Source organism: Physeter macrocephalus, chromosome 12, assembly GCF_002837175.3.
Source record: "Physeter macrocephalus isolate SW-GA chromosome 12, ASM283717v5, whole genome shotgun sequence".
NCBI classification, from domain to species: Eukaryota; Metazoa; Chordata; class Mammalia; order Artiodactyla; family Physeteridae; genus Physeter; species Physeter macrocephalus.
The window spans coordinates 18,881,025-18,903,779 of NC_041225.1; the positions used below are offsets into that span (position 1 = coordinate 18,881,025).

Below are 22,755 nucleotides of genomic sequence, written 5' to 3' on the forward strand. Positions count from 1 at the left end.
AAGTGAGAGAGTGGCATGGACATATATACACTACCAAATGTAAAGTAGATAGCTAGTGGGAAGCAGCTGCATAGCACAGGGAGATCAGCTAGGTGGTTTGTGACCACCTGGTGGGGGGATAGGGAGGGTGGGAGGGAGGATGACGCAAGAGGGAAGAGATGTGGGAACATATGTATATGTATAACCGATTCACTTTGTTGTAAAGCAGAAACTAACTCACCATTGTAAAACAGTTATACTCCAATAAAGATGTTAAAAAAAATCCTAAAAAAAAAAAAAGAAAATATTTGCAAACGAATCAACGGACAAAAGATTAATCTCCAAAATATATAAACAACTCATGCAGCTCAATATTAAAGAAACAAACAACCCAATCCAAAAATGGGCAGAAGACCTAAATAGACATTTCTCCAAAGAAGACATACACATGGCCAAGAAGCACATGAAAAGCTGCTCAACATCACTAATTATTAGAGAAATTCAAATCAAAACTACAATGAGATATCATCTCACACCGGTCAGAATGGCCATCATCAAAAAATCTAGAAACAATAAATGCTGGAGAGGGTGTGGAGAAAAGGGAACCCTCTTGCACTGTTGGTGGGAATGTAAATTGATACAGCCACTATGGAGAACAGTATGGAGGTTCCTTAAAAAACTAAAAATAGAATTACCATATGATCCAGCAATCCCACTACTGGGCATATACCCAGAGAAAACCATAATTCAAAAAGACACATGCACCCCAATGTTCATTGCAGCACTGTTTACAATAGCCAGGTCACGGAAGCAACCTAAATGCCCATCGACAGACGAATGGATAAAGAAGCTGTGGTACATATATACAATGGAATATTACTCAGCCATAAAAAGGAACGAAACTGAGTCATTTGTTGAGATGTGGATGGATCTAGAGACTGTCATACAGAGTAAATTAAGTCAGAGAGAGAAAAACAAATATCATATATTAACGCATGTATGTGGAACCTAGAAAAATGGTACAGATGAACCGGTTTGCAGGGCAGAAGTTGAGACACAGATTTAGAGAACAAACGTATGGACACCAAGGGGGGAAAGCCGTTGCGGGGTGGGGATGGTGGTGTGCTGAAATGGGCGATTGGGATTGACATGTATACACTGATGTGTATAAAACTGATGACTAATAAGAACCTGCTGTATAAAAAAATAAATAAAATTAAAATTTTTTTTTAATTAAAAAAAAAAAGAATATTCCTGTTATGTAAATTGGCGCAGCCACTACGGAAAACAGTATGGAAGTTCCTCAGAAAACTGAAAATAGAGTTACCATATGATCCATCAATCCCGCTCCTGGGCATATATCCAGACAAAACTGTAATTCAAAATGATACATGCACCCCTATGTTCATAGCAGCACTATTTACAATAGCCAAGACATGGAAACTTAAGTGTCCATCAACAGATGAAAGGATAAAGAAGATGTGGTACGTATATACAATGGAATATTACTCAGCTATAAAAAGAATGAAATAATGCCATTTGCAGCAACACAGATGGAACCTAAAGTGATCCAACTAAGTAAGTCAGAAAGACAAATACCATATGATATCACTTAGATGTGGAATCTAAAATATGACACAAATGAACTTATCTGTGAAACAGAAAGAGACTCAGAGACAGAGAACAGACTGGTGGTTGCCAGGGGGATGGGGGGTGGGGGAGGGATGGAGTGGGAGTTTGGGGTTAGCAAATGCAAACTATTATTATATATAGAATGGATAAACAACAAGGTCCTACACAGGGAACTATGTTCAATATCTGGTGATAAACCATAATGGAAAAGAATATGAAAAAGAATGTATATATACATATAACTGAGTCACTTTACTACACAGCAGAAATTAACAACACTGTAAATCAACTATACTTCAATAAAATAAATTTTAAAAAGAGTGTTCCTGTTAGAATTTGATGGAAATGTAGAAAAACATGATGGGAAATATGTCAAAACATTAACAGTGTCTGTATCTCTAGGTGATATGATTATAAATCAACCTTGTTTACTTCTTCAAACATTTCAGTATTTTTCTTTTTTTAAAAAATAAATTTATTTATTTATTTTGGGCTGTGTTGGGTCTTCGTTGCTGTGCGCGGGCTTTCTCTAGTTGTGTTGAGTGGGGGCTACTCTTCATTGCGATGCGCGGGCTTCTCATTGTGGTGGCTTCTCTTGTTGCAGAGCATGGGCTCTAGGCACGTGGGCTTCAGTAGCTGTGGTGCGTGGGCTCAGTAGTTGCGGCTCGCGGGCTCTAGAGCGCAGGCTCAGTAGTTATGGCTCACGGGCTTAGTTGCTTCGCGGCATGTGGGATCTTCCTGGACCAGAGCTTGAACCCGTGTCCCCTGCATTGGTAGGCGGATTCTCAGCCACTGTGCCACCAGAGAAGTCCCAACATTTCAGTATTTTTCAAGTGTTGTTTTGGTATTGTTTATGTGTAAGAAAACATACCCAAAATGATGGGAATAAAGTTGACATGCCTACTGCATAAGACAGTATCGGGCTAAGGGTCTTCCATGGAAAATCATGAAGAATTATTTGGAGAAAGGGGAAGGACTGTAGACAGAGAAGTTTGTTTTGTTGTTACTATTTTAAAAATTTTTTTCCAGATAATTTTTTTTCAATGCAGCATGACATAACATGGAACAAAGTTTGGTTTGCTTATGTGCTAATTGTAGCCATAGTACCTTTCATGTGCTAAGAAGCCCTGAAACTTTCCAAAAGGGAGAAACAGTAAACAGCATGGCTCAAACGTGTTTTTGAGGGCACTTCCTGGGATTAGAGTTTCCTAGAATACATTTTGGGAAACTCTCGCATAAAGCAAGGCCCATTTAAGGGCCGGCTCACCCCTCCTCATTTCCATAACCATGCAGCATCCTTGCACACCAAGGCAGCGGGGTTTGCGGGCACCACCGAACCCAGGAGCCTTCAGCAACTTGGTTCAAGAAGAGAACATCAGAAGAAAAAAAAAAAGAGAGAGAGAGAACGTCATCTGTATGGGAGGGTGGGGAAGGGAAGTCACCCCACAGGGATCAAGATGGGTCAGGCTGGTGCCACTCTCATCTCAGAAAAACCTGGCAACTCAGTCTGTTTTCTACTGCACAGCCCCGACTAAGCATTTGGGGCATGAATGAGCTCCACTGAGCCTGTTCTTCTCTTGTGAGATGTAACGGGGACATCTTGACTCTTAACCAGAGTTATCAGAAAATGTTGAGGCTTAAATGGGAAGCTGGCCTCATTTCCTAGTGATTCTTACTTAATGTTTACCTGCGGGGAGGATTTCATGGGAGCACAATCCTTAGGAACTTGTTACCGAAATTCTAAGAGAAATGTTTAGACTTTTCTGAAGGAAGGCTGCATTTTCAAGATGGTGGACTTCCGAGCATCCTTTTTCAATTTAAAATAGGTTGGGAGAAACCCACACACTTATGGTCATCTAATCTATGACAGAGGAGGCAAGAATATACAATGGAGAAAAGACAGTCTCTTTAATAAGTGGTGCTGGGAAAACTGGACAGCTACACATAAAAGAATGAAATTAGAACACACCTTAACACCATACACAAAAATAAACTCCAAATGGATTCAAGACCTAAATGTAAGGCCGATACTATAAAACTTTTAGAGGAAAACATAGGGAGAATACTCTCTGACATAAATCGGAGCAAGATCTTTTTCAATCCACCTCCTAGAATAACGAAATAAAAACAAAAATAAACAAATGGGACCCAATTAAACTTAAAAGCTTTTGCACAATGAAGGAAACCATAAACAAAATGAAAAGAAAACCCTCAGAATGGGAGAAAATATTTGCAAACGAATTAACAAAGAATTAATCTCCAAAATATATAAACAGCTCATGCAGCTCAATATTAAAAAAACAAACAACCCAATCAAAAAGTGGGCAGAAGACCTAAATAGACATTTCTCCAAAGACAATGGTTAAAAAGCACATGAAAAGATGCTCAACATCACTAATTATTAGAGAAATGCAAATCAAAACTAAAATGAGGTATAACCTCACACCAGTCAGAATAGCCGTCTACAAACAATAAATGCTGGAGAGGGTGTGGAGAAAAGGGAACCCTCCTACACTGTTGGTGGGAATGTAAACTGGTGCAGCCACTATGGAGAACAGTATGGAGGTTCCTTAAAAAACTGAAAATAGAGCTACCATACGATCCAGCAATTCCACTCCTGGGCATATATCAGGAGAAAACCATAATTCGAAAAGATACATGTACCCCAATGTTCATTGCAGCACTATTCACAATAGCCAGGACATGGAAGCAACCTAAATGTCCATCAACAGAGGAATGAATAAAGATGTGGTACGTACATACAATGGAATATTACACAGCCATAAAAAAGAACGAAATAATGCCATTTGCTGCAACATGGATGGACTAGAGATTATCATACTGAGTGAAGTAAGTCTGACAGAGAAAGACAAATATTATATGATACTGCTTATATGTGGAGTCTAAGAAAGGGCTACAAATGAACTTATCTACAAAACCAGAACAGAGTTACAGATGTAGAAAACAAACTTATGGTTACTGGGGGATAAGCGGGGAAGGGGGGTACGGATAAATTGGAAGATTGGGACTGATACATACACACCACTATATATGAAATAGATAACTAATAAGGACCTACTGTATAGCACAGGGAACTCTACTCAATACTCTGTAATGGCCTATATGGGAAAAGAATCTAAAAAAAAGCGTGGATATATGTATTTTTATAACAGATTCACTTTGCTGTACACCTGAAACTAACAACATTGTAAATCAATTATACCCCAATTGAAAAAAAAAAAATAAAGCATTCAGACAAAAAAAAATAGACTGGGAGTTTGGGGTTGACATGTACACACTGCTATATTTAAAATAGATAACCAACCCTAACCTACTGTATAGCACAGGGAACTCTGCTCAATATTCTGTAATAACCTAAATGGGAAAAGAACTTGAAAAAGAGTAGGTACGGGACTTCCCTGGTGGCACAGTGGTTAAGAATCCGCCTGCCAGTGCAGGGGACACGGGTTCGATCCCTGGTCCAGGAAGATCCCATATGCCGTGAAGCAACTAAGCCCATGCACCACAACTACTGAGCCTGCACTCTAGAGCCCGCGAGCCACAACTCCTGAGCCTGCGTGCCACAACTACTGAAGCCTGTGCGCCTAGAGCCCGTGCTCCGCAGCAAGAGAAGTCACCGCAATGAGAAGCCCGCGCACCACAACGAAGAGTAGCCTCCTCTCGCCGCAACTAGAGAAAGCCCGCACGCAGCAACCAAGACCCAATGCAGCCAAAAAAAAAAAAAAAAAAAGAGTAGATACATGTATATGTATAACTGAATCACTTTGCTGTACACCTGAAACTGAACATTGTTAATCAACTATACTCCAATATAAAATGAAAATTAGAAAAGTAAAATTTATTGAAATGATTGAAAGGGAGTTTAGGAAATTGCCCTTTGCCTCAGATGCCCCCAGGAAGGTGCCAGGTCTCCCTGAGCTGGGACAGTCCCAAGTTTCTAGGCCTACCAGGAAAACATTTCTCCTTCTGACAAGTCTTCTTGTCAACCGAGGGACCCCACTAGGGTGAAAGCCAAGAGCCCCAAACAGAAGGAGGCACCGTTCCCGTCTCTGTTTACTGGGCCACAGTAAGAATTAGCATTCTGCCTGCAAGTATACTGCTACCCTCCCCTTTGCTTTGAATGCAGAGTCACTCATCTGGAAACTACAGGGTAATAGGAATGAATCGTGTGTCCTGATACCACTATGTTCTCGCCATGCCTGCTGCTGCCTTAATCACCAAATAAAACAGACAGAAAGGAGCCTCAAATTTTTTACTGCCGTTTTTTCCCCGTGTGTGGGCTTATGATGATGTAGGTAACACCCAGTCAGGAGCCTAAGAAAGAAAAACACAGCAAAATTAGCATGATAGATGGGCTCCAGCTGGGAAGAGCTACATGCATTGCCCAGGGCCAGGCTTTTTCACTCCGCACTGAGCCTGACACAGGGGCATCAGCAAGTGTGCACAGGGCAGAAGTCCTCCAAGTGGGCTACAACCTTCACGGTGCAGGCCGGCCTTTCCTGTTACACCTACATAATTTACAACAGAGAAATGAAACAATGAGGTCAGTCTCTCCTCTTAACCAAGTTCCTCTCCACGAAAGGACACCCGGCTGAGAAAGCAGAGCCACAAATTCTGATCATCCTCTTGGCTCTGCCGTACACAGACCCCCTCGGGTATGTTCCTTCCCCTTTATGCTTGGAGGATGCCCCCAACCTGCCTAAAAGCTCTTGGAGGGCAGGGTAATGCTACGTTTCCCCTTCTGTATCTTCCACTTGCTCACATGCTTAGTTAACCAATCCTGATGCGAGGGTGATGGAATGGCAGCTGTCATTGGTCCACATCAACCAACACCCCCAGGAGGGACCGGAAGTAACAACCAGCCTCCCAATGCTGAAGCTTTTCCTTCTGCAATGCCTGCTTCTGCAAAACTGCACGTAGAGACTTACATGGTGGCGCAGTGGTTAAGAGTCCGCCTGCCAATGCAGGGGACACGGGTTCGAGCCCTGGTCCAGGAAGATCCCACGTGCTGTGGAGCAGCTAAGCCTGTGTGCCACAACTACTGAGCCTGCGCTCTAGAGCCCACGAGCCACAACTACTGAGCGTGCGTGCCACAACTACTGAGCCTGCGTGCCACAACTACCGAAGCCCGTGCTCCCCAACAAGAGAAGCCACCGCAACGAGAAACCTGCGCACCGCACTGAAGAATAGACCCCTCTCGCCCCAACTAGAGAAAACCCGTGCACAGCAACGAAGACCCAACGCAGCCAACAATAAATAAATAAATTTCTTAAAAAACCTGCATGTATAAGCTTCTTATTTGTTGTGTTTTAACTCCTCCCTCTTGCCTGAACCATTTCACTGGTGTTGAGACTAAGGATTAGGGTCAAAGAATAATATAATGGTCTAACTTGTGTTTCAGAACCAGCACTCGCCCAGTAGAGAACTCCAAGAAGCAGCTACTCTTGCCTGACACTCCTGATCCTTATTGACAAAAGGCCACAAAAAAGAATGAAATTTTGCCATTTGCAGCAATATGGATGAAGGTTAGAGGTTATCACACTAAGTGAAGTCAGTCATACGAGAAAGACAAACACCATATGATATCACTCATATGTGGTATCTCAAAAATGATATAAATGAACTTATTTACAAAACAGAAACAGACTCAGACAGAAAACAAACTTATGGTTACCAAAGGGGAAGGGGGGGAGGGATAAACTAGGAATTTGGAATTAACATATACAAACTACTATATATAAAATAGATAAACAACAGGATCTACTGTATAGCACAGGGAATTATACTCAATATCCTGTAATAACCTAAAATGGAAAAGAATCTGAAAACGGGAAACAAATCTGAAAAAAATATGTATGTATTATGGATATATATGTATGTATAACTGAATCACTTTGCTGTACACCTGAAACTAACACAACATTGGAAATCAACTATACAATGATTTTAAAAAAAGGAGACATAGTTAGCAAACACTTGGTCCTGTCCAAAACATCCATAAGACATCTGGTCCGTAAGGTGCTTGGTCCACGCCAAAATATCCTTGAAATTTGGTCCTATCCAAAACTTCCAGGGAGACATCTGGTCCATGCCAAAAGGTCCTTGATATTTTGGTCCTGTCCAAAACCATTTGGCATGGACCAAATATGTTCATGGATGTTTTGGATAGGACCAAATTTCAAGGGCCTTTTGGCGTGGACCAAATATCTTATGGACCAAGTGTCTCATGGACATTTTGGACAGGACCAAATGTCCTGCAAGGGGCAGCACAATTTTAAACTCACCACCCATCCTCCCTCCCTCCGTGAAAATGCATGAGGTTATGGAAACAGACCTTCACTGATAAGAGATAATGTAATTTTAATTAATGCCAATGAACTGACCATTTAATATTGGATTAAAGGGGGCTCACATGAAAGACTTTCTTCTTAGCATTCAGTTCTGTCAAGAAATGGAGCGAGCTGTATTTTACAATACTGCCCAGTTACAGAAGCTTGCTTTCTTTGGAAAGTGGAGACTCTCACCAGTGCTTTCTGTCCCCACCCCTTGGGCACGTGGGTGAATCATGTCATGAGAAGTTGTCAGGAGCCTAGACTTTAGGACCTGATGCCTGAACGTGAATCCCTGCCTGCCCCTGCCTGCCTGCATGACTCCTCAGCCTCCGGTTTCTCCACTGCAAAATGGGACTAAAAATAACCTATGTCGAGGTTTAGAGTTAATGCACGTAAAACACTGCAGACACGCAGTGTGTGTGCCCCAGAAGTGTTATAGCTTTTCTTATTAGCACTGTGTACCCTGCACTGTGCTAGGGTCTTATACAGAGCTCCATTGAGTTCCTGCCATAACCCTAGGAAGAGGGTGCTATTAACACCCCCATTTTACAGAGTAGGAAACTGAGGCTAGGAGAGGTTTTTTAGCTCGTCTAAGGATGGAAAGTAAAAGTGGCAAAGAATCAAAGCTGGGACTGTCTGATTCTAAGCCCATGCACTTCCTGCCACACCACACTACTTCCTGGATGACACACACACACCGCCAGCCAGTGTCACATCAGAATTAGAAAAAAATGTGCTTATGGCTGGTAAACTGTGCCTCATTATCTAGGGATCCAACTGTCTCTCAATCAAACCGTTTCTTTTCTGAGTACAAGGACCATGTTTTTACATCTTCCCTAAAGAAAAAGCACATAGTTCTGTACACACAATAGGGCGCTCAATACTCACTGGATTTACATGGAAATTCACAGCAGAAAGTGGATCCGTGTCCTGGTTTAGAATACTTGATCAAACAATCCAAATAAATCATGAATTCCCCAAAGCTTTGAAAACCTTGTCTAATATAGCTCATGTTTTCTGGAGACAACGAGAGATCTGATCTGAAGCTAAACATTTCTAATCTCATCAAAAATACCGAGAGTGAAAACAATTCATATCAGACCTCCAGGTGGGATTAGAGGAAGGGCCTCCCATGTTGCTGCTATAAAACCCACATAGCTAGAGGCTTTGGAAGTGATACAATTTTAGGACTGTGTTTGTTTTGTCCTTGTGTTTTTTCCCCCAAGTGTTACGAAGAATACTGCATTATTGCTGCTATTCTGGCAAAGAGATCTGGGTATTCCTAAACATTCTAAAACCCGTTTCCCCATCTGAGGACAAGAGGAGAGTGAGGTCCAAGCAGCCTCACTGCCCGGTGTCTGTGCTGGGAGGTTTCCAAACACGCAATTTGGTGGCATGGGTGCCCACGGCTCAAAGCAAATGGGGATGGGAATAAATGGAAAGAGAGTGCATACAATTGGATTTCTAAGAATTTTTAGCCAAGATTTTATTGGCATATCTATACTGGATGATCTCCGAGTATGGTAGAGCCTAAACATGCATTTTACCTCTTCTTGATTTTGAGGTAAGCCGAGCAGTAAAAAGACAGGGCTAAGACTGTGGGCCTGGGGGTGACATTAAAGATGATGCCATGGCAAAAGCCAAACTCCTATGGACTCAAAGTCACATCAGGACACGGTCTGGACCTGCCGGACAGACCGAATTAGTTCTCATGTGAAGAGATATGTGTGTGGTCCGGAGAATAAGAACAGAGCCCAAGGTTTAGGAAGCCTGTATTTATCTTCCACTTCTGCTACTTGTTAGAGCTTTAGGGTGTTTGACAAGTTACTTAACCTTATTGGGCCTTAGTTTCCTCATCTGTAAAATGGGAATAACGATGATACACACCTCAAAGGAATGTGGAGGAGTTGATATAATGTAGAGAAAAGTACTTAGCCTGGTACTGTGCACCCGAAAGTTACCAGGGCACACAGGACACGCCCAGCGACCACCGGCCGGCACCACTGACCTTTTCATTATTGCTAATGGAAATAGCTTATAAATGTGTTAACGGAAAATGTCCTGCATCTTCACATACAGGTAGCGATTAATACTTAAAAAATAAAAAGCGTCTTGGTGTATTTTGTGGCTGTTCCCAAAATAGCCCGAGAGGAGGGCAGGGCAGAAATGATGACCCTCGTGTTGCAGCTGAGAAGGTGGAGCCTTGGCGAGGTGAAGGGGCTTATTGGAATCCATCAGGTAGGACAGGGCCAGCCAGGAATGCAGCTCAGGCCTCTGCCTCCTGCCCTGTCTCCACAGCGACCTGGCAGGCAACCAAGAGGCGAGATGCCCCAGAGCAGAGAGCTGGAAGCCTGCCAGGGAGAGAGGGCCTAAGGACTCCGTTCCAGTTTGGTCTCGTCTGATCTATTCGTTTGCATGTTGCTTGGGACCCACGTGGATCTTACAGCCCTTGTAGGTGGTGGCCTAAGGGAGCCATGGTCCCCAGTGCCAAGTGATGGGCCTGTTAGTCCAGAATAATCCGGGGAGTTCCTCGTATTATTGTTTGTTTACCTTGCTATCACGGAATATTTGCAAGCCTACGGAAAAGGAGAGGTTTAGAGCGCGATGAACGGCCAGTGCTGGTCCTCCAGCTCCAACAATCCTCACTCCACGCCAACCTGGTTTGCTACCCCTCTGGCATTGCCCCGCCCCCTGATGTTCTTAAGGAAATATTTGGGAAATTAACAACCAGTGCACACTCCCCCTGCGCCCCACAGCGGGAGGTTCAGGTCTCATAGGTCTGGGCGGCTGGAGATTTACTGTTCTCATGGCTGCCCCCGCACCAGGTGACGTGGAAGGACAGACACCCCCGGGGCTGCTGAACTGGGCGGCTTCTGAGGGCTCCGTCATTCGAAAGTGGAGGATTCTGTAGGTGGGCTCTGTGAAGGGAGGTAGGCAAACCCTTCAGCCCTGTAGGTGTTTAAGAGGCTGTCAGGGCTTCCCTGGTGGCGCAGTGGTTGAGAGTCCGCCTGCCGATGCAGGGGACGCGGGTTCGTGCCCCGGGCCGGGAAGATCCCACGTGCCGCGGAGCGGCTGGGCCCGTGAGCCGTGGCCGCTGAGCCTGCGCGTCCGGAGCCTGTGCTCCGCAACGGGAGAGGCCACAACAGTGAGAGGCCCGCGTACCGCAAAAAATTAAAAAAAAAAAAAAGAGGCCGTCAGAGGGCGGGGGGAGCTGCCAGCCACAGGCAGTGGCGGGGGCAGAGAGGAAAGAGCCTGGAGGGAGGAGGCTAGTGCTCCGGGCCTGAGCGAAGGCCTTCCTGAGACAGGACATCCTGTGTCACCACAGGACACCACTGCTGGGCCTGTCACCGTGCAGCCTAATGATCTGTGGTCACCTACCCACCACCACCATTCACCTGGGCCCTCCTCGTGGGCACGCCTCTTATTCATCTTTATTTCCCCAGAGCCTGGTGTGGTCACTGCCAACTCGGTCTGATCGTGCGAGATAGATAACATCCGACGGGCCTCCACCTTCAAAATATCCACTTGATGGGGGACTTCCCTGGCGGTCCCGTAGTTAAGACTCCACACTTCCAACGCAGGGGGCACTGGATCAATCCCTGGTCAGGGAACTAAGATCCCGCATGCCCCACAGTGAGGCCAAAAAATAAAATAAAATAAATACAAAATATCTACTTTATGACTCCACCTCATATACAGTAGGTGTTCAATAAAGGTCCAGTGAAGGAATAAGCATGGACATGGTTCTAATAGTGCAGACATGCCAGTGACCAAGCGAGGCTTTCTGGTCAACTTGACAACAGGGCCAAGCAGCTGTGATACCTCCGTTTTCCAGTGAGGAGGCTGAGATACCATATACGGAACAGCTTAGCCCAGTGAGGATGGTTATTCCATGTTCAGTGCGTGCTGATGTCTATTGCAATTATTGTCCAGGGCCAACAGCTCCCTGACGGCACATCCAGGATTTAAACCCAGGCTGGCCTGGCTCCAATCAGGCTGCCTTGCCAAGCAGTGTCCATCCTGGAAATGCAGTAACTGGAGGCTTCTGAAAGGAGGCCCCGGTCAACAGGGTCACCACATGGACATGTGAAAACTATAAACCACTTGGCAAGTCCCAAACAATCAGTACTTTCTGGGTAAGGAACAAAATTGAGGGAACCGGTTTGAATTTTTTGAGCAAAGCGATGCAGTATTTCAAGGAGTACATGTGCCCCAGCCGCCTGCCTGGCTGTGCTTTCCGCTGTAGAGTGAGGACAAGAGGGTTCAGACGGCGGACCACACAACACTGCCGGGGCGGGCAAGTCGCCCCTCTTACCTCTTTGCCCTGTCTTTCTCATCTTCATCCATTAGATTGTCTCTGCAGTTTTTCCTGCAAAAAAACAAAGAAAGAACAGATGATGACTCTCTGATTCTTGACCTTTCTCACAGGTCTTTCTGGCTGCCATCATTTTGGTCTGATCTCAATCACATGCCTTAATCCACAGGTTCTCAAACCTTCTGGTTCCAGCAACTCTTTGCACCCTCTCAAAAATGACTGAGGACTGAAGACCTCTTGTGTATGTGGGTGAAAACTGTGAAATCTTAAATATACAATATTCCATTAAGCATCAGAGAGATGTCATCAACAGAACTCCAAGAGCTTCTGGAAGAGACCACTGTATACTCAAGAGAGTAAACAGGCAAATGATACGTAAACATTAGGAAAACGGTTTTGACCTCAAGGACCCCCCTGGGTCCCTAGATCACACTTTGGGAACTGCTTTCCGGCCCCAGCTCAACAAAGCATCTGTTTATTTCAAACCTGCAAGCTGCCCGTGACGTTCTAAAGGAGAGCATTTCTTTGTTTATCTGTTCATTTAAATACACAAACTCCTCTTATGCAGCCTGGAGGGATCGGGGCCCCAAAGGAGTATAACTGCTCTCCTATCTTTAAGGCACGTACACTCCCTAGATAGTCAAGGTACACAGATGTGAAAAATGAAGTAACCCAGGAATGTTCTCACAGCCCCAAACCTCATCGCCTGGGCCTCTAACTCTCCTAGGCCGCAGGCTCAAAGGCTCTTGGGCCCACTGACCCGGTGTCCCCTGCTACACGCAGGCCTGTGGTCCTTCACCCCTCAGAGCCACATCCCTGACTACTCTTCCTTCACACGTTTCCCAGAGTCCCATCTGTCTGGGGGGGGTCCCCCTCCAGCCCCTCCATGAAGAAAGACTTTCAGGGTGTCCCTGAGGCCAGAGTTGGGGGAACTGGAGGCCAAGTGTGGTGGAGATAAGGGTGGGGGCCACAGAGAAATGGAATCACCGTGACCCACACGCTTCTGGTCTCTAAACAGAGGGCCAGACGTCAGAACTCCACAATGAACACTTTGCAAATGCACTAAGCTTTTACTCTCAAAACTCCAAGTTCCTGATCACAATTTTTTCTTATGAAAATAATTCATTTTATGAAAAGGCCAGTATGAATTTTGTAACAAAAGTAGACAAGGATATTAACAGAAAGAATTATTATAGGTCATTCTCATTCACGAACATGATTATAAGAATTCTCAACCGAACAGCAAATCCAATAGAACCATACATAAAAATTGTAACATTAGATAAAAATTTTTAATGGGACAAATGAATCTTTTCTCTGAGATAATTTCGTTTTGTGATTTTGGGTCTGCTGTGAGCCCAGGCATGAGTCTAAGCCAAAGAGGAAAAGGAATTCTGCAGTCACAGCCCCTGTTTACTTACAAGCCCCATTCGGTAAATAGCAGGCATATTTTAGTGATAGATTCGCAAGAAACACCATTCAGCAGCTGAGGCTTGGGTCATAATTAAAACGGGGTTAGCACATCTGCAAACAGGCATCTGCTTAATGTTTTCCAGATGGAATCTGTTCAAAGCTTTAAGACATGAAAAATGCAGTCCATTCATTTAATGATGTGCTACCCCAGGTCTGCACTCCATGGAAAGTGGTGGCTGCCCGTGGGCTGAGGGCAGGAGCCAGGATCCAGCCATGGTAAAAGGGTAAAAGCCATGCCCCTTACCAGGTACCCCTGGACAGAGCACGTTTATGGGAGGATGTGGGCTTCGGTCTGCTTTGCTGAGGATCTGGAATCCTGTTTGGATGACAGGGGTTGCTTTGCCATATATGAAATGTTGTAGCAACACCTACAAATGACTAATAGCTACTCTGTATCAACTGCGGCAGCTCTGATTCCTCTCTCTCTGTTCTTAAACACTTCCTGAATCCACGAAGCCCTGATGTTCTACACGCACTTTCTCTTCTTTCCCATCCCTCCCATGTCCTTGCCCGATTCCTGTCACCTGACCCCTAAGTCCCTCTGCTCCACTGCACCTGAGGGAAGAGAACACACCTGAGCTGTGCTCCCCAGGAGCACCTGCCCCAGAAGCCTCACACCAATGTCCTGTTTGTCACACCTGTTGTCTCCCATGCCTTCCTCATGCCCATCAACAGAGGAATGGCTAAAGAAGACGTGGTACATATATGCAATGGAGTACTACTCAGCCATAAAAAAGAACGAAATGATGCCATTTGCAGCAATATGGATGGACCTAGAGATGACCATACTAAGTGAAGTAAGTCAGACAGAGAAAAACAAATATCATACAATACCACTTATATGTGGAATCTCAAAAAATGATACAAATGAACTTATTTGCAAAACAGAAATAGACTCGCAGACTTCAAAAACAAACTTATGGCTACCAAAGGGGAAAGGTTGGGGGGAGGGGTGAATTAGGATTTTGGGATTAACATATGCACACTACTATGCATACAATAGATAAACAACAAGGACCTACAATATAGCACAAGGAACTCTACTCAATATTCTGTAAAAACCTGTACGGGAAAAGAATCTGAAAAAGAATGGATATATGTATATGTATAACTGATTCACTTTGTTGTACACCTAAAACTAACACAACATTTTAAATCAACTATACTCCGATATAAAATAAAAATTAAATTAAAAATTAAAAAAGTTAAGTGCACATAAAAAAACAATTGTGGTAATGTAGACATAACATAAAATTTACCATTTTTAACTCTACAGCTCAGTAGCATTAAGTACATTCATATTGTGGTGCAACCATCATCACCATCCATCTCCAGAGTTTTTATCTTGCAAAACTGAAACTCTGTCCCCATTAAACACTGACTCCCCACTTTCCTTCATCCAACCCCTGATGACCACCATTCTACTTTCTGTCTCTACAATTCTGACGACTCTAGGGCCCTCGTATTGGTGGAATTATACAGGATTTGTCCTTTTGTAATGGGTTTGTGTCATTTAGCATAATGCCCCAAGGTTCATCATGTCTTGGCATGTGTCAGAACTCCCTTGCTTTGTAAGGCTGAATCATATTCCACTGTATGTATGGCCCACCTTTTGTTTATCCATCCTCTGTTGACGGGCCCTGGGTTGCTTTCCACCTTTTGACTATTATGAGGAACACGGGGGTCCCTCCCCCCTTGTATCTTTGAGTCACTCTTTTAATTCATGATGTGGAGGAGCTGGAGGGGCCCAAAGCACACAAGAAAGAGGGAAAAGGGGAAGAAAAGTAGTCCTGTGAGTTTGGGTTAAAGGAACAACAGAGAAGTTTAAGGGGTGACAGCAACTTTTCCCAATTGTATAAAGAGTTTCCAATTAAGAAAGGAGGGGAGAGGAATAAATTAGGAGTTTGGGATTAAAATATACACATTCTTATATATGAAATAGATAACCAACAAGCCCCTACTGTGTAGCACAGGTAACTATACTCAATGTCTCGTAATAACTATAGTGGAAGAGAATGTAAAAGAAGAATACATACATCTATATATATCTATATATCTGAATCACTTTACTGTATAACTGAAGCTAACACATTATAAATCAACTATATTTCAACAAAAATTTTTTTAAAAAAGGATTTCCAATTAAAAAGGATTTTGAGCAGTTTGTTTTTTTTGTTTGTTTGTTTTTTTAATGACCACAGAAGGCCAGGGAAGAGAAAACGAGCTGCAATGAGGCAAAGGAGATTCTGTTTAGAGCTGAGAAAATAACTGTCGATATGATTAACCCCCAAAATGAACAACGGTGGAAAGCGCTAGTATTTTTACTCCAGATAACCACACATCCTAGATGGGCTAGACATTTAGGGGTTTCTTTCTCACAGTCCCAACAGCAAACAGGACTTAATTGCAAGGAGGCTGTTTGTAAAGGTGTGTGGAGGTGGGGTGGCTAGGGAAACCAGGAGAGATGGTGCAGGTACCTAGGGCGGGTGTCAGCAGAGCTATTGATACCTCTAAGCATCAAGGGACAAGAGGGAAATGGTTACCTGGACCTGGAAGGAGTGTGTCGCATAGGAGAGGCGGCATTTGGTGGAGGGATGCAGTCAGCCTGAAGAAACCTTGTAAGAAGGGAGCCGAGGGGATAAATACCTCACCTCCTTGTCCGCCCTCCCCAATCTCCCACTGGTGTCTCCTGTCGGCCACACCACCCAGAAGACAGAGAGGGAGGCTACTTACGACATCCTCACAGGGGAGCCTCCGGGGCAGACAGAATGGTGGGGATGGGGAAAGGGGTACAGGGAGGAGACCCAGCACACCCAGTACATTTCATTTCTTGGGGGCTCTTCCAGTTCTGGGTTTCTTGGCTTTTTCTGGAACACAAACTATTTGGAGTCTTTTTACACCTTGTAACATCTCCCCAGATTTCAAGTATAGGCATCTGCATCTACTAACTAACCACTCAAGAAATAATAACCAAAGAGAATGATGAGAGGCTGAGGAAAAGAGAGCCTGGAACTATTGGAACAACAAAATCTGTAATGATAGATTCTAACCCAGAGAATAAACTAAATATTCATGAGTCCACTGGTACATAATTAAATGAATAAATAAATGGAGGAGGGCACAGGTTTCCCTTACAGAAGAATTTCAATTAATAAATGTAGAAGGAAGAAGGGAAATTGAAGATCACCATCAGTACACCAAAGTAATAACTGTTGCAGGCAAAATCCACTGATGGATGCTGAAATTAATGGGTAAAAGTTTGAGGAGAATCAGGTTATTTGCATAGTTCAACGTATCTCCCTCAAGATATTAATTATAAAAGAAAAATAGTAACTTTATAAGTAGAGAAGATTGGCAGACACCACCTTCACCCGGGGTCAAAGTTAACATCACCAGGATAAGTTAAATCCAAGTGTTTTGGTGGAAATAAGCACTCATTCTTTTGAGTATACACAACTAAGAGTGTACCTGCTGGCTCACGGTATAGCCATATGCTTACTATATTAGAAACTGCCCAACTGTTTCCCAAAGTGACTGTACAGTTTTATATATATTTGCACCAGTAGCACACGAGAGCTCCAGAGGCTCCACATTCTCACCCAACACTTGGTATGTCTTCTTAATTTTAGTCATTCTAGTGGGTATGTTTTGGGATCTCATCGGGATTTGATTTTGCATCGCCCTGATGATTAATGATGTTGAGCATCTTTTCATGGACTTATTTTCTGTCTAGACAGCTTCTTTTGTGATGTGTCTGTTCAAGTGTTTTGCCTACTTTTCTTTCTTCTTCTTCTTCTTTTTTAAAGAAATTGGGCTGTTTATCTTCATCATGCTAATCTGTAGAAGCTTCTCTCTTTTGGATATAAGTACTTTGCCAGATATATGTATTGTGAACATTTTCTCCCAGCCTGTGGCTGGTCTTTTAACTTTTTTGATGATGTCTTTTGATGAACGGTTTTTAATTTTGATAAATTTATATATTTTTTATTTTTGTGTCCTAAGAAGTCTTTGCCACCTCGGTGTCATGAAGAATTATCCTACGTTTTCTTCTAGAAGCTTTATCATGTTAGCTTTTACATTGATTTACACTCCATGGCAAATTAAATTTTATGTGTGGTATAAGATAGTGGTCAAGGATCACCTTTTTTCCCCCCATCTGTATACTCACTTGTTCCAGGATCATTTATTGCAAAGATATTTCTTTCCCAATTGCACTGTCACTTTGTCAAATATCTTGTGTGATCCTATATGTGTGTGCATTTACAGAATCTCTGTTCAGTTCTATTTATCTATAGGGTGTCCTTAAAGTTCAGACACATAGGGTAAACTTATTTTTTTAAATACAATTTTTTTCTTAATTTCATTTTTGGGGTATTCATTGCTAGTATATTGAACTACAATTGACTTATTTATTTTTTTGCCACACCACACAGCTTGTGCAATCTTAGTTCCCCAGCCAAGGATTGAACCTGGGCCCTCGGCAGTGAGAGCACGGAGTCCTAACCACTGGACCGCCAGGGAATTCCCTAAACTTATTTTTAAAAATAAACTTTATTTTTTAGAACAATTTTAGATTTATAGAAAATGCAAAGACAGTATTGAGAGTTCCCACATATCCTGCACCCAGTTTCCCCTGTTATAAATACCTTACACTACTATGGTGTATTTGTCACAATTAACGAACCAATACTGATACTGATACATTATTATTAAGTAAAGTCCACACTTCATTTATACTTTCTTGGTTTTTAATCTAATGTCCTTGCTCTGTCCCAGTATCCCATCCAGGAAACCACACTCCATCTAGCTGTCATGTCTCTGTAGGCTCCTCTTGGCTATGACAGTTTCTCAGACTTTCCTTGTTTTTTATGACCTTGACCTGACCATTTTGAGGAATACTTATAGATTGTCCCTCAGTTTGGGTTTGTCTGATGTTGTTCCCAGATTGGGCAGATGGGTTTTTAGGAGAAAGCCCACAGAGGTGAAGTATCATTCTTTTTTTTTTTCTTTTTTGGCCGCACGGCATGTGGGATCTTAGTTCCCTGACCAGGGATCAAACCTACACCCCCTGCATTGGAAGCACGGAGTCTTAACCACTGGACCGCCAGGGAAGTCCTGAAGTACCATTCTCATCACATTATCTCAAGGGTATTAAGAGGCTGTATCACTGTGATGTTGTTCCCAGATTGGGCAGATGGCTTTTTAGGAGAAAGCCCACAGAGGTGAAGTATCATTCTTTTTTTTTTTTCTTTTTTGGCCGCGCGGCATGTGGGATCTTAGTTCCCTGACCAGGGATCAAACCTACACCCCCTGCATTGGAAGCACGGAGTCTTAACCACTGGACCGCCAGGGAAGTCCTGAAGTACCATTCTCATCACATTATCTCAAGGGTATTAAGAGGCTGTATCACTGTTAAGTTGACCATAGTCACCTGCTGAAGTAGCAATAAACTTATCTTCAAATCGTACTGTAGTTACATTTACACATAATATGTACACAATGTGTTTTTCTTCAACTTCCAAGTATCCTGTTTTCAGATGAAGAATCTCTAAACTGAAAATGGTAGGTCCAATTATTAGTCTCAAAACAAGTACACAGGGCCTCCCTGGTGGCGCAGTGGTTGAGAGTCCGCCTGCCGATGCAGGGGACACGGGTTCGCGCCCCGGTCCGGGAAGATCCCACATGCCGCGGAGCGGCTGGGCCCGTGAGCCATGGCCGCTGGGCCTGCGCGTCCGGAGCCTGTGCTCCGCAACGGGAGAGGCCACAACAGTGAGAGGCCCGCGTACCGCAAAAAAAAAAAAAACAAAAAAAAAACAAGTACACAAAATGCACGATTTTCCCTGTGTTTTGAGACTTTGATATATAATTATTGACCTTTGATCAGATTAAGAGTTGGACCTATGTTTAAACTTAGAGGTACTTCACCTAGAAACACACTGAGCATTTTATTTGAAAACATAACTAACCTGCTGTTTAAGTTATCTTATGTTTCCTGATCCTGCGGCATCTTGTATTTGTCTCTTTCTATGCCAGAACCACACTATCTTAACTCCTGGAGTTTTGCAGGAATTCTTGACATCAATGGAGTGTGAGCCTTCCAACTTTGTTCTTCTTTCTCAAGATTCTTGGCTATTTTAGGTCTTTGCATTTCCAAGTAAGTTTTAGAATTGACATCGTCAATTTCTATAAAAATGCCTGCTGTGAGGTTTATTGGGATTGTCTTTCTGTGAAGAGACACCGAGGCGTAGTCACCGAAGCACTAAGATGACATCCACATGCGACGTTCTACGATTCAACAGATATTCCGAGAACCTGGGCAACGCCCCTGCTCCCATGGCGCTTAGGTGGTAGCGGGCAGGCAGGCGGTGAGGGCAAGCCCCAAGCACTTAAGTAAGTAAACGTATGGCTTGTCATTGGTTCTAAGTGGTGCGGAGAAAGATAAAGGGGAACCTGGGGGAACGGGGAGTGCTCTGGTGGCCTGGGGCAGGGGTCTGGTGCTTCAGGAGCGCCACAGGCCTCACTGATAAGGCGATATGTGAGCCACAGCCTGAGAGAAGAGAGGGCGTGAGCGTACAGACAGCAACAGGAGCCAGAAACAGCCAAGAGGCCAGCGCGGTGGATGGGGCTAGAGAGGGGGAGACACGCCAGGGAGACTGGATGGAGTCTGGCCTTTGCTCGGAGTGAGATGGGAAAGCACTGCAGGTTTGGATCAGAGGAGTGATGGAGACCTACCTCCAAGGACAGCCGTGACTTTTAAATGAGCTTAATTAAGTCGGCACATACGACAGTACCAGCATGAGCCTGGCAGACACTCAACGTCCGGTTCCCCAGTTGGATGGCAAGGATTAGGTACAAGGCGTCTTTACCCCGTTACCCAGGCCACGATGTCTAGCCCAGCTCCTTACCCGTGTCAGGTGCTCCATAAACACATGAGGAATGAAGGAGAGAAGGGAGGGAGGAAGAGAGGGGACCCAGCCAGGACCAAACCCCTGTCTGAATTCCCACAATACGGACTAATACCGACTCCCACGAACCCCTCAATGATCACGGTTAATCCAGGGCACCAGTACTTACGAGGTACATGTGAAGGTACAGTGACGTGCCGATGACCAAAAATTAAAACGAAAATTGCCATGTGTGCCGGAGCTATTGACTAAAGGGAAAATCCACTTTGAACAGTACCTCCAGGAGAAGCCAATGGCTCCCTCACCAACCCTCGGCCGCCGTGCGTTCCGGAAAAGCACCATCTCATTTCCTCTCCATCCGCTCTGTGGGTGGAATGGGCCATAGTCTCCTCCCCTTAATAACGGGTCCCTGAGCTTCCCAGGGACCCCCGGCTCTGCGGATAACCCATTGCCTGCTCGGGATGTGTGGGCTCCTGACCACAGAGGCGGCCCGATTTCAATTTCGGTTCCGACCCACTTGTTCCATTTGACCTGAGGCAGATCCCTTAGGCTTCATGAGGTCACCAGGCAGAGAGCATGGGAGGCGTAAGTGACAGGGTGCACGTGCGCAAGGAGGGCCGGGGTGCCCCCTACAGCACAGAGGCCCCCGTTCGCCCCACTTCTGCCCTGTGTAACCACCCTCACCTCTGTATGCCCTCTGTGGTCCTGAGCCTCCGCAGAGGCAGCTGCGTCCAGCCTCCTCCGTTCTCCTTGTCTGCCTTAAATCTCAATGCACACACCCTCTGCCCAATGAGAAGGTCACCACGGGTGAACGGGGTGCCACAGACCTCAGGTTTCAGAGGGGCACTCCTGACCAGGGAAGAAAGGGCTGTTCTTTTGGGGGGGGGGAGCTTTTCCAGCAGAGGCACCGGACACGTGCTCCCGTCCCACCTCCAGAGACCACCTATGGCTGCCGGCCAGCAGGGCTGCTGTGGAGTCCCTCACTCATTTGACCCTGGCGCAAAGGGGGCAGGGGAAGATTTTAGCTACTATTAATCACAATATCATTAGTGGCGATGGGCAGTAGAAACTGCCAGTTAACCAGGGAAGAAAGGGCTGTTCTTTTGCGGAGGGAGCTTTTCCAGCAGAGGCACCGGACACGTGCTCCCATCCCACCTCCAGAGACCACCTATGGCTGCCGGCCAGCAGGGCTGCTGTGGAGTCCCTCACTCATTTGACCCTGGCGCAAAGGGGGCAGGGGAAGATTTTAGCTACTATTAATCACAATATCATTAGTGGCGATGGGCAGTAGAAACTGCCAGTTAAGCCTATAATAGGTCTTTGGGCAGAGTGGGGTTACTGTTCCCGCCTGCTAGTCAGCCTCGAAAACGTGTGTGTGTGTGTGTGTGTGTGTGTGTGTGTGTGTGTGTGTGTGTGTGTGTGTGTGTGTGTGTGTGTGTGTGGGGGCATGGTGGAAAGACAGACAGACACACACGCCCAGGGGCTGCTGCCTGCAGCATCTAGTGATAATAGAAACTTGGTCCTTGTGAGGATGGGAGGGAGGGAGGGAGGGAAAGGAGACAGTGAAAGAAACACAGGTTGAAATGACCGAGGACGTCCTCGATGAGCATCTAGTGACCTAATTGAATGGAAGGACCCAAATGAGGTCCGCAAATGACGTCCCCATTGCCTAAGTGAAATTTCCGCCCCCAAGGGCTCTCTCTCACAGGCACCTACTACACCATGGATCCCAACTCTGGCCTTTGAACAGGGACCAGGAAGCGGCAGTGTGACCGTTTTCTCATGCCACATCTGCCCTGGGTAGCACAGTGTGTCAGCAGGGAGACAAGAGAGTAATGTGTCCTACAGGGGACGGGGACCCCCCAGGGGAACTGGCAGCTCACTCCTGGGGCTCCAGAGAAGGCTAATGCAACCTACATGGAAAGGTATGTCGTTCTCCTAAAGCAGGGGTCGGTAACAGTCTTCTGTAAAGGGCCACCTGCTGAGTATTTTCGATGCAGGCCATGCAGTCTCTGCGGTAACCACTCAACTCTGCCATCACAGGGTGAAAGAAGCCACAGATGGTGCGTCAGCGAGCGTGTATGGCTGTGTCAACAAA

General features: G+C 44.8%; 1 protein-coding gene across 1 annotated transcript in view; it reads right to left on the minus strand.

Moving 5' to 3' along the window:
- NPAS2 (neuronal PAS domain protein 2) overlaps nucleotides 1-22,755 on the minus strand; it is a 169,364-nt gene that overhangs the window by 77,419 nt on the left and 69,190 nt on the right. Inside the window, exon 2 of the mRNA XM_055089127.1 lies at nucleotides 12,280-12,333. Within this exon, the coding sequence (XP_054945102.1) occupies nucleotides 12,280-12,311 (32 nt within the window). The 5' untranslated portion in view covers nucleotides 12,312-12,333. The remainder of the gene's footprint in view (nucleotides 1-12,279; nucleotides 12,334-22,755) is intronic.